At 35.3% G+C, this 13,381-nt stretch overlaps 1 protein-coding gene across 1 annotated transcript in view; it reads right to left on the reverse strand.

The window, feature by feature from the left end:
* mmd2a (monocyte to macrophage differentiation-associated 2a) overlaps positions 1-9,149 on the reverse strand; it is a 30,117-nt gene extending 20,968 nt beyond the window's left edge. The window contains exon 1 of the mRNA XM_056453963.1: positions 8,796-9,149. Within this exon, the coding sequence (XP_056309938.1) occupies positions 8,796-8,833 (38 nt within the window). The 5' untranslated portion in view covers positions 8,834-9,149. The remainder of the gene's footprint in view (positions 1-8,795) is intronic.
* Positions 9,150-13,381: the final 4,232 nt, after the last annotated feature.

The raw sequence follows: 13,381 nt of genomic DNA on the forward strand, positions 1-13,381 counted from the left end.
ATAAGCATTCAGATCAGATTTTTAGAATTGTCCAGGACTGCACGGTTGCCTAGCATCTGTAGCAACCTAACGACTAAAGCTAATCCTGTTCGGAATGAGCTCTTTTATTGCCACTTACATTGAGCCACCGATTTATTGAGTGATGATGTCATAGTCTCCATGCCAACCCGAGGCTTGGGATTTTCTTTTTTATTTTCCCCCAAACACTCTTTATCTGTGTGATTTAATTAATGTGCATGAGGACACAGGGAAGTGGGCTAGACTGCTAACCAGAATAAATGAGCCGACCTCAGCAAGCTCCAGAATCCACCTTACTTTGCTTTCTGATTATATATCTTTATTATAACGTAATTAAGGCAGAAATCAGATCAATAGTCTTTAGTTTTAGTCTTTTTTATTGAAACACTGGGGACTCAAGTGCTATGTCCATTCCTTTATGAAACATTCATTCATTTTCTTTTCGATTTAGTCCCTTTATTAATCAGGGGTCGCCACAGTGGAATGAACCGCCAACTTATCCAGCATATGTTTTACGCAGTGGATGCCCTTCCAGCCGCAGCCCATCATTGGGAAACACCCATACACTCTCATTCACATACATACACTACGGCCAATTTAGTTTTATTCAATTTACCTATACCGCATGTCTTCCCACATTGCAAAATTTCTCTGGCCCATCTCTGGCCCACACAATCAGGTTTTGCTTGGCCCACATGCCGCAGTGAATTACGGTACATGACTAGACCAAGTCTGGCTTCCAGACGAGGGTCAAACATGGACCATATATGGAGCAAATCTCTGCCAAGTTAATAACTCATAACTGGGCCTGAACTGGGCCAGATAGGTTGGTGTGTCACGATTGCAATGAAATTTATAAACCCATGAAGCATTGCACTTTAAGCACACAATGAGCATGCTTTTTCTCAAAGCGAGTTGATTGGTAGGTTTTTTTCTTTACTCAAAATTATTTTTATGTATTTTAAATGTGGGTCAAGACAGGCCAAACTTACGTGGCCCACATATCAATTTTTAGCATCTGGGCCAAATATTACATCTTAAATCTGGCCCAAATCATGTGTGCCACCTTAAAGATGGTGTCACTTCTATCAAACCCAGGTCATGTTTGTTCCACATGCTGTATGCGGAAGAATGCCTGCTGTGCCAGCTTTATGCCAAATCTGGGCAGAATTCTTTGCTACCTGGGTTTGGACTGAGGGGGAAACTGGAGCAAACACGCGAACACTGGCTTTTATGAAACATGCTTTTGTTAATTTTTTATATTTTTTGATTTTATATTTGAAGTTATATTAAGCAACTGGCATGCTTTTATATTAAAAAAACAAGTGTGAATTTGGACATTGCATTCACAGTCATATAGTTAATTTATAATGTATGAATGCACTACAATTTGCCTCCAAGCATCACAGTTATTGGGTATATTTAGTGTCACTTTTCAGATCACTGTCTGGCTGTTTGTTTTTTGTATATTCAAGGAAAATATTTACTCTGATGTCCTGTTCATTGTCATGGATGAGTTCATTACATGAGTGTTTGGCATCGCTCCAGGGTTCAGCACCTGGTGTGTCTCTGCTTGGGTTTTATTAAAGGAATTGCTTTTATATTATGGCATCTGGAGCTAAACTTGGAAGCTGTTACAATGTCATTTTGTCACTATTGGACACAAACGTATTTTTAAATAAGAGAGAAATGCTTAAATAATAGTAGTGGGCGATGTTGACAGGAAAAATGATATCGCAATATTTTAGGGGTTTCCTTTTCAATAACAATGATTCATGTTTTGCTGAGTGTGTTATTGGTGCTCTTGTAATGTATGTAATGTGCATTTATCATGTATGGACATACACCCAAAGCGTTTCACAGTCATGGTGGTGGGGGGGGGGGGGTCTCACCACACCACCACCAGTGTGCAGCATCCACTTGGATGATCCGATGGCAGCCACTGGACAATGGCGCTAGTGTGCTCACCACACACCAGCTACTGGTGGATTGGAGAGACAGTGATACAGCCAATTTAGTGGATGGGGAGGATTGTGAGGCCATGATTGGTAAGAGCGAATGGAAAGATTTTGGCCATGACACTGGGGTTACACCCCAACTCTTTAAGAGAAGTGACATGGGATTGTTTATGACCACAGAGAATCAGGTCCTCGGTTTGACGTCTCATCCTAAAAATTTATCATGAATAAATATGAAAAAAAAAACAGTAGTTGATGGCTGGTTCCTGTTAAAAAAGTGATTCACTGAGTTATTCATTTAAACGCTTCATTCAAAACATTTGAAAAATCTAGATTTGTAAGACTTTGATGGGTGTTGGAAAGAAAATAAATTGTGGTTGGGTCCCAACTCCAGAAAAACTTCACTAGACTTTGAGCTGAAAACTGAACTCTAGTCATTTGTATTTGCGCTATACTGCATTAAATAGAAGTATATAGTGCAAACAGTGCAACTGTTATTCAATGCTGCAACAAAGACTACATGATGCCTTTGAAGCAACCGGGTGAACAAATGATGAACATTCAATTAAATACCAGTTGGTTTAGTTTACCTTGCTGAGTTGATGAAGTGCAACAAGTGTGAGTAGTGAAAACACGGAATGGAGTTGAATCCATGTGAACTCAACATGTGCCAATTGTAATGGATTTGAGGATGGAGCAGTGAGGACATTGTGAAACAAAAGCGCATGAATGCCCAGCATGAATTGTTAACCCTGGGGTACGTTATGTAATAACCTGGGGGTTTCAATGAAAAAATAAATGTGACAAAAATCTGAGATGTAAAGCTGAAAATTAAAAGATTGATTTATCATTCAATTAACTTTCGCAATTTACATTTATTTATCCAAAACGACATAAAAGAATCACTTCAAATCATCAGATAGCAGCAATAAAACCTATGACTAAGGTAATTTATATTTTTTTTGTGTTAAGCATATGTTTTTTTTTTCTTAAAGCATATGGTGTATAAAGCACACTGTTTTCCTAAAAGTATGGGGTGCTTAAAGTCCTGATGAAATCAGAACTAACCATATTGATTTTGTTAGCTCACTTTGCCAGTTTTCTGGTGAACAATTTATCTGTGCATGTTATTAAGAAAAAAGGTGGTTTGCCCTTCCTTAATTGAAATCTGAAAATGCACTTCCTGCTTTTAGCAGTTTAACTGTCAGATTATGTATATCTTAGGAATTGGGCATGGCTAACGTATTTAACCACACCGCTCCAGTCAGTTTTGACAATAAACAGATATGGCGAGCATGAGGTGTCTGTTAGGTTGTTAGGTCCCAAACCCTTTTTCCCAATCTTTCTGAATGAAATGCCTACTTTACTACATTCATTCAGCTCGCAGTAGAAAAAAACAAGCCACGCCCACTGTTGTCTCATTTAATATATCGTTTCTTTAGGAACTGCGTCACAACACGAAAAAAAAAGGCTGTTGCAGCTTCCGGTTAACGTACTGTAGATATAAAAAGGAAAAGAGTGTGTCTTCTACAGGTGGTTTGTCAAACCCACTCACCTGCATGAAGCCCACTAAGAATTGCATGAAGAATGTCAAGAATGTAAGTTAAGATAGTCTCTGGTGCATACAGAGAGGCGATAGTGCTTTGAATAATATGCATTATGTAAAATCCTTGAGACTTCTGTGATTTTGATTAGTAGGAATGTAAAAAGTAGATCAGTGTTGGGATCAGTATATGATAATGTCACACTGTGAGGATGAAGTACTGTGAGACAAAGCCTGCACAGCAATATGATACACAGTGCTAGTCTTGGGTTTAAGCCAACAACCATTTAGCCAAGATGTCTACTCATGCATAATGTGGGCCTACCAGTTATGACATCAAACATTGCATTCCAACATTTCAAAGGCTGACCTCAAGTTCTGATTTTTCCTAACCACATAGTAAGTGCATTTTGTTGCATAATGTTCGTCCATATTGCTCTTCTGAATCATTTAAAGTTACTTAATGTTGAATTTATTGTATCCAAAGGTCATAATTTCAAAAATGCTCCTATGTTTGAGGTTTAAGTTAAAATTTATAATGTTTATTTTGCTAGCGCACATTGCTATTCTTTAGGGGAACAATTAATCAGTGCAAAGTAATCCACTGAAAAAAAGTTAGCTTTGATAGTCTTCAACAAAAACTACAGAATACAAAAGTGTAACGGTCAATTTGGTGGATGAAGCTCTGCCTACTAGTACAGGAGTCAATCATCGATCGCTATATCAACTGACGTTTCTCCGGGGAAGAAGCTCGGACCAGACGTATGCTTTTATGACAGTTTGGTGGTCAAATCTGCTTTTAAATGAACCAACTACACTGTTTAGTTTTGTAATCCATACAAAACGAACACGAGGTACAGTTCATCCTGTCAAACGTACATCACATTACAGCAACTACTCAAACGCCCACAAACTTGTAAACAAAAAGTCACTGTCGTTACTGGAGGAGATTTGCCCTCAAGACCAAGTTGTTGATTACTTCAGAAGAGCAGCGCGTTCAGAAGATCTTTATCCAGAGGATGATAATATGTAGAAAGGCCATAAATGAGGTTGGTGTCATGATTTCGTTCCTTTTGAGTCCGCATGCGCATTAGTTTGGGCAACCTGAAAAAAATGCTGATTTTGTTTGATTCGGACAATTAGAAACGAAACTTATGAGGCAGATGTTGTTTAATTTTATTGGTGATTCCAAATATATAATGTAATTATAAGCTTGGCAAACAGTTTTGGAGAATTTGATGTTTCCCCATTCAGACAGAATGTCCAAGCATACTGCTCGAGAAGCATTTCAAAGACGGCTGCCGAGTGAAATTACTTAAAGGGTTTTTGTCTTCAATCAAAGTCTGACCACCTGCTTCCATGTTTGTAGTGGTGGTACTTCCCTATTGACGTCGGTTTGATGGCCTCAGCCACAAAATTCTTAACCATGCACCTCTTACCGTTAGTTTGCTATGAGTAAACGATATTCTGTTTAAGCTGGAAGTACATCAACAAACTAAAATAAAAGTCTCAGGAACTTTCGGCTCACCCAGACCTTGTCTATTATCCCTTCTCCAGCTTCTTTTTTGAGCACATGCAATTAACTGAGTGATTTACTGCTAATTGCACATGACAGAGGCCAAAATATCTCATTCAAAAACCAAATATGCACTCAGATGGCCACAATGCGAGTCTCTTGTCTGGATCCCAAACAAATCGTCACAAGGGATGAGGATAACACAGTGCAAATCATTGTACTTCGCTTTATGAAAGGAGATTGAAAGAGCACTCTGTGCCGGACCGTTGTGAGATCATTATGGAGATAAAATGACAGTGATCAGGTGCTCATTGGTGATTTATGACTTACATGAGAGTTCTCTACAGTTCAGAAGAAAACCTCTATTTAGATACAGTTATAGTGATTACATTTATCAAATTTGCTCTGGTTTATCCCACAGTCTAAAGACATGTGGTATAGGTGAATTGAGTAAGCTAAATTGTCTTTAGTGTATGTGTGTGAATGAGAGTGTATGGATTTTTCCCAGTGATGGGTTGCAGCTGGAAGGGCATCCGCTGCGATACATATGCTGGAGAAGTTGATTTATTCCACTGTGGCGACCCCAGATTATTAAAGGGACTAAGACGAAAAGAAAATGAATGTAGAAACCTTTACCAAGTTTAAATTTAAAGAGATAGTTCACCCAAATATTTAGATTTACATGAACTCATATTTTGCTTTTTTCTTTTGATCACTGTTTATTTATAGTGGTTGAGCGATGCAAAATGCATTTATTATTTAATGCAAAATGAATTCATTTAATAAAACCATTACATGAATAATACTGTTAATAAAACTGTTTGCTTAACATTGCTTAATAACATCACATACACCAAAGACACCAAAGAAGATATTTTGAAGAATGCTGGAAATGGTATTGACATCCATAGCTGGAAAAAAACTATGGAAATCCATGGTCACCAGTTTCCAACATTCTTCAAACTATCATATTGTATGTTCACTGGAAAAAAGGCGGAATTTTAATTTTTGATACAGGTGAACTATCCCTTTAAATCAGAGATGCCCAGACTAGGGCCTGCGGGCCATATTTGGCCTATTGTAACCTTTGATTTGGCTCGTCATCCCATCTGAGAAGAGAGGGAAAACTTTTGAGAGGATTAAGGTTAATGGTTTTAATACACATTGTCATTTCTAACTAATGTAACTTTTCATTTGTTAGTTTTATTTTTAAGCTACAAAAAAAAAACTTGAATTAAACGTTTTAATTAAATGTTGTAAATGAAGTCAGGTGCAGCTTGACTAGTCGGTATTAAACTCCATAATGTTATAAATGGAATTTTTATGTTTTCATTATAATAGGTTCATTATAAAATGTAAATAAATATATATAATGAATCAGTTTATATGCTTAAAGTACTGTTTTCTATTTACTTTTAAATAAACAAGGAAATTAATCATGGAAACTTTGTAACACAGCTTGATATATTTACCTTCGGCCCACGGCCCCCAATAAAGTTTGTATTTTGGCCCTTCATAAGAAAAAGTTTGGGCACCCCTCCTTTAATTGCACCAGTCTAATTTGAATTATGTCATTTTAGGCTTTGGTTAATATGTCTGTATGTTCCATTATGCAAAGTAAGAGTCGTGTGGTGGCAGAATTTAAATTAGGCTGTTAGATGATCCTATTATAAAATAATAACAGATTTTTTATTCAATTAAAAATATATATTTTACTTCAATGAACCAACCTATATGGGTCAAGGATGAAACAGGGAGCAAAAAAGAGCAATTCCACATAATCCCAACTAGTCAACATCCTCTGGGGGCAAAGATCTCAAAAGGCAAACACAAAGCCTGCTTATGTTTGCCAGATATGTGACATGACACTGACTAAATCTGTCATCTCACAAAACTATTAATACATTTAAAATGTCCTACTGAAAAACGATGTAACAAACTTTAATATTAATTGTATTGTTTATCTGAAAAACTATTACGATTAAATTGTGTGGTCTGATAATTTATGGGTAGGCCCACACGGAATGTGCACATGCAGAAATCTGCAGATGTCCGCAGATTTGTAGCCCATCATTAAGTCTTTTATTTACTTGTGTGTAAATGTGTGTACATTTATATTTATTCCGTTTTTAAATTAATTTCAGTAATATTATTGACAAAGGGACTATGCCGAAAAGAAAATGAATGAATGAATGTTATTGACTAATATAAAAGTGTTCATTTGTTGTATTTACGATACAGCTTGTAGGTAATATTTTTAGTAGATATATTATATGAGAGACTTGCTTTGTTCTAGATGGATCTAAATAAATTTGCATTGTAGACATTAAACAAAAATTAAAAAGCTATAATTTTTATTTCATATATTACGTTTTTAGTTAATCCGCAGATTTTTTACAAAATTCTCAGCATAAATAGCAAAAAATGTCCGCAGATTCTGTCTGGCCCTATTTATGGGTAAATGAAATGATGAATGTCATTCACAAGATCATTTCTTAGACCTGTAGATTGATCATTTTACTATGACTTTCTACTGAAGGATTAAAAGTAAGATAGGCATACTAAATTGGCATTGATGAACCTGATAAAGAAACGCTAACATCCACTGAACAGCTATTTTACACACAATCTTATTTATAGTGGAATTTTTAAATATATAAAGTTGAAGTCAGAATTATTTGCCCCCTTTGGATGTTTTTTTTTATATATTTCCCAAATGATGTTTAAGAAGCCAAGGAAATTTTCACTGGAGAAAGTCTTATTTGTTTTATTTCGGCTAAAATAAAAGCAGTTTTTAATTAAAAAAAAAAAAAAACATTTTAAGGTCATTTTAAATTATTAGCCCCTTTAGGCTATATATTTTTTCGATAGTCAACAGAACAAACCATCAGTATACAATAACTTGCCTAATTACTCTAACCTGCCTAGTTAAACTTATTAACCTTGTTAAGCCTTTAAATGTCACTTTAAGTTGTATAGAAGTGTCTTGAAGAATATCTAGTCAAATAATATTTACTGTAATCATGGCAAAGATAAAATAAGTCAGTTATTAGAAATGAGTTATTAAACTATTATGTTTAGAAATGTGTTGAAAATATATTCTCTGTTAAACAGAAATTGGGGAAAAAATAAACAAGAGGGCTAATACTTCAGGGTGGCGAATAATTCTGACTTCAACTGTATAATTAAAATGTTCTTTTGGTCTTTAAAACTCAGTTTGCTGGAAGGTCCTTCTGAGAACCCAAAATAGTTCTGTGAAACTGCTGTAAAAACTTTTACTGCACGTAAAGGCATCATACATGGCAAAATTAATGGTTTACCACAGCATAAAGTCAATGTTAAATGCAGGCTGTTGTTTAAAACTAATAGCTAATTGCAATTCTACTGTTTTTGTCTTGCGTGTAAGAGAAAAAGACGATTTGCAGGAAATCCTCACCAAAAGCAAGTTGATGCAGTTGCAGAAATGAAAGGAAAGTTGAAGTTGACACAACCTCAAGATTTTTTCCACATGAATAGACACAATGGCTTCTTCAAACATATTTACACTACTGCTTTTTGCTCTGGATCATGTTTGTTTAGCAGTTATTTTTCTTATTGGCAGCCCTCATTTTTTTCATTTCAGTGTTATTAGTCTATTATTAACTCGGTATAAAGCATAAATAACAACATGTTGTTTAATAAAAAAGTGTAAAACTCAACCAATTTCACATTCATAACAACAATACAATTGTATATCGTTATGCTTAGAGATTAAATATACCTGCCCAGCTTCGTCCTCCTGAAATCCATACTGTACATATTTGTAGCTACATGTTCGCAACGGAAATGACTCCCAGCAGACAGTCTGAGTTTCTCCCGGCTGTAGCGGAGAGCAAAACTCCGGATGTTTCACCGTGTCCGAAACTTGGAAGGAAGCAAAGCACGTGAAGACTTGCGCTGGTCTTTAAGCGCACGTGAGAGCAACTGAAAGACAGTGGCAGTGTTTTTTTAGGAGAAATAAAAGTGTCTCGCGACCCCTTTCTCTCTCTCACTGTCAGGAATGCCGCTGTTTGCTGAATCCCCTCCCCGCCCCTTTGCTTCCTTCCAAGTAAACTTCAAAAAGGCTCTCGGCGAATGAACCACATCGTGTTTTTCCATCGCTTGCCGTGTAGCGGATATTTGCTTCAGAGACGCGTAAACAAAGTGACCTCCGTAACCGTTTACTCCAGATGCTGGATTCACGCTGTTTTGTTAAAAAAACTGTTACAAAATAAAAACAAGACATTTGTTAAACAGTTTTAATCTCAGGTTGTCGCGTTAAAGGAATCTCGGACGCGTAAAATTACATTTTGTGCAGCTGTAACAATTTGTGTATTATAGAACTAGACTGGTGGTCAGGCATTAAAAATGGCACTTTTCAGGTATATGATTGTTAAAGCATTTCTGAAGTGACCTGAGGAGATTATCTGTCGACGAGTGATTTGTAGAGAATATTTGACTAGAATATTCACATAAGCGCACGAAGCCCTCTGCTGGTTAAACAAAACACCTGCGTTTCATACCAAAAGCCACCTTAGATCAGGGGTTCCCAAATTTTCATCCCGTGACCCCCAAAATAACAAAACCAGTGACTCGCGATCGCGACATTTCTTGGAGGTGGTTATAAATATACAAACGTTGCGCACACAACAGGCCTATATTAACACGAGCATATTGATAACACAAAAAACGGCAACAGTGTAACAAACATAAAATATTTATAGTCATTTATTAATTTGTTCAATTTAACATTAACCTCCGCTAAAGAGACTGGTGGGCACAACGTTTTCAGCACAAGTCTATTCTTGCTTTAATTTTGGAGCCCACCGCTCAGAGATCATTCTCAATGTTCAGTTATGGCCTGTATTTATTTTGAATGTATTTTATTGCCATAAAGGTGTCAGAAAGTTTAACCTGGTGTTATAAAATCAATCTGCTGCATCTGACACTATTGCTGTGTTGTTTATATAACCTATACACACCAATCCTATGAAAAAAATGATTGAAAGGCTGATGGCTTTTCATTTGCATATTTTAGCTATATTAACTACTATTTTTTTCATCTCCTGCGGGTTATGGGTAAAATATGGTCATTCTAATAGTTTAGTAAAATTTATTTGACTTTTGGAAATCACCAAGGGACCACTGTCATTGTTCCGACCCCCAGTTTGGGAACCACTGCCTTAGATGATTTGTAATTTGAATAATAATAATAATAATAATAATAACATAAAACGAATTTTATAATAGGCTGAATCAACTACAAGTCAATTTTTTTGGACGGTTTTTAGAAAGAAACCAAAGAAAATTTAACAAAGAAACAAGTTTATATGTGTGTTTTATGGTTTGTAAGTACTTAAATTAAATGGCCACAGTGTATATTTGTTTTAGTAAGAGGAAATTTTAAGTTTTATAAGCAAAGCACAGCAGTTCTTGTTGGGGGATAAAACACAATGTAATGCAATGCAAAATGATTATGATAGAAATTTATAAAAATCATATCTTTTGAATAATATGATCTATTTTTTTACATTTATGCGAATAATAAAGCATTGAAGATTTAACAGCATTCTTTTAGACAAAATCAGACTAAAGTATTAAGAAAAGTTCAAGTATATAATATGTAGTATTCATATTCTAGAAAAAACTAAGTTTTTTTTTTTTTTTTTTTTTTTTTTTTGTGATTTCCTATATCCTTTGGGGTTTAAAAAAATCTACAAATTTGAGTTTTAACGTTTTGTTTTTATTTTCAATTTTACAGCATGTCCACTGTAGTGGACCACAGGACCATTTTAGTTCGAAAGGACCGCCAAACTCAGACAACAAAACTGTACAGGATAAGGCTGTAAAGAGGGAATAGGAATTATAATAAAACTCCAAAGAAATATATTAGATCTTTGTGTTATGAGACTTACTGAAAACTGAAGTACAAGTATGCATTTTTTGTCATTTTGCATGTACATATTGCATTTGATCCCATGTGGTTAATCTTTAAGTCTCATTAATAAGCTGTATCAATGATTTATCATATGATCTAGTAAATAATGTGTGTGTGTGTGTGTGTGTGTGTGTGTGTGTGTGTGTGTGCGTGTGTGTGTGTGTGTGTGTGTGTGTGTGTGTGTGTGTGTGTGTGTGTGTGTGTGTGTGTGTGTGTGTGTGTGCATGGACTCAATTATAACAGAGGCTACATGCTAAAATTTAATTATCCTGCTAAATAAATCAGAATTCTTTCATACATGCCACTTCTCCACAGAGTGCAGCGTCTTTCTTCCCTTTCTGTCTCTGTGTTTGTCTCAGTCTGCTCATCTGAGTCTCCTGCAATTTCTTCCTCTTCTTCAACAACTTCTTTTATGTTACATTCAAATTCATCTTCATCCCTCTCCTCATCTGACAGCTCTAAGTCAGTCTCCCTCAATTATCTTATAAAGAATCCTCTTTGCTTAAGTTCTGCCTCAACATGCAGTCGTTAATTACATTAAGATGGTCCTGGTGTCCATAGTTGACATTTAAAGGACAATATTTTGAAACACAACTTTAAAAGCTAAGTGTATTGTTCCTGACACTTTAATAAACAAATATATATGTAATAATAATAGTAAAAAAAAACATTTAAAAAGCAAAACTTTACATACCTCTCTCCTTCCCATAAAATGTGCTCATTTGTATGCTGACCATTTTGGATGCAGTGTAATAAGTGGTTCTTAGCGTGCCAGCCAACCAAATGACATATCACTAGAAAGCCTAGGATGTCCTCTGCACAGTACAACAGGCATTGACAGAGTTGCTCAAAAAATTCTAAGAAAATTCATAAAACAAAAGGTTCCACTACAGAGGACACAAGTCGATGGTCGAAGGTCTCAGGAGGATATTATACTTCAGTATTCAGTTCAATTCATCTTTATTTATCTAGTGCTTTTACACTGAGGATTGTGTCAAAGCAGCTTCACATAAAAGTTCTAGACAAATGTAAACTGTCAGTCCAGTTTTTAGAGATTAAGTTCAGTTTAGTTCAGTGTAGTTATCTGGGACTTAAGGGTCCATGCTTTATTTTATAAATAAATAATTTGAAGGACTCTTGAAGTGTAACAGTAATAAGTTTAAACAGTGTAACAGTAATACGAGTTTAATTTAAAAATTTACATGTCCTACAAGTAACTACTACTCTGCCAGTTCAATATATCTGGGACATTTTGTATTTGTTTATGTAAATACACTGAAGTAATCACCCAGTGATATACACTTCACACTTGTGTTTTCCTTAATTTAACATATAATGAAATTTAATTTACTATTTAATCATGTTGTAATATCAAGGTCTTGGTCTTGTCTTAATATTAAGCACATTACTGTTGCCATAGTCTTAGACTAAGTGGAAGTCTTGAATTTCACTAAATAGTGGGTGCAAGTCTGATGTAGATTTCTTTATCTGTTTACACTCAATTTCTTTTCGGCTTAGTCCCTTTATTAATCAGGCATTGCCACAGCTAATTGAACCGCCAACTTGTCCAGCATATGTTTTACATAGCGAATGCCCTTCCAGCTACAGCCAATTTAGCTTATTCAATTTACCTATACTGCATGTCTTTGGACTGTGGGGGAAACCAGAGCAACACAGGGAGAACATGCAAACTCCACACAGGAGTCGAACCAGCAACCTTCTTGCTATGAGATGACAGTGCTAACCACTGAGCCACTGTGTTGCCCTTTGAACAGTTTTGTTGAATAGAAAATATTTTCACCAACTATTGATATTTATTTTTTTACATCATATTTAAATATTATTATTATTATTATTAAAATAATAATAATAATTATTATTATTAATATGTAGGTCTATTTTTATGCAATTGTTGTGTAAATGACATAAAAAAATATTTTGTCAAGACATTTTTAGTCAGTAAATGTGTCTCATTTAGATTATTTGAAAGAGTTCTGTTCTAGTCTTGGTTTCATCCTGCCTTAGTTTAGATTTAGTCTCCACATTGTCTCTGTAGTTTAGTCTCTACACTCAAATCTTGCACTTTAAAATGTTATGTAGTTCTTTTAACTCCATAAAAGTGGATCAAAAGTACTAAAAAAAGGCTACTTTGTTATTTAACAGCACACTAAAAAATTCAATAAGAGGTTTTCTGCCAGTTCATGTCAGGCTACTTAATTATGCTTTTATAGGCTATTTTTCAATTTAAACTTTAAACACTATACAGTAGGTCAAATCAAGTCAGTCCAAAGACATGCGCTATAGGTGAATTGGATAAACTAAATTGGCCATAGTGTATGTGTGTTAATAAGTGTGTATGGATGTTTCCCAGTATTTGGTTGCAGCTGGAA

Source organism: Danio aesculapii, chromosome 3 (assembly GCF_903798145.1).
Source record: "Danio aesculapii chromosome 3, fDanAes4.1, whole genome shotgun sequence".
Lineage (NCBI taxonomy): Eukaryota > Metazoa > Chordata > Actinopteri > Cypriniformes > Danionidae > Danio > Danio aesculapii.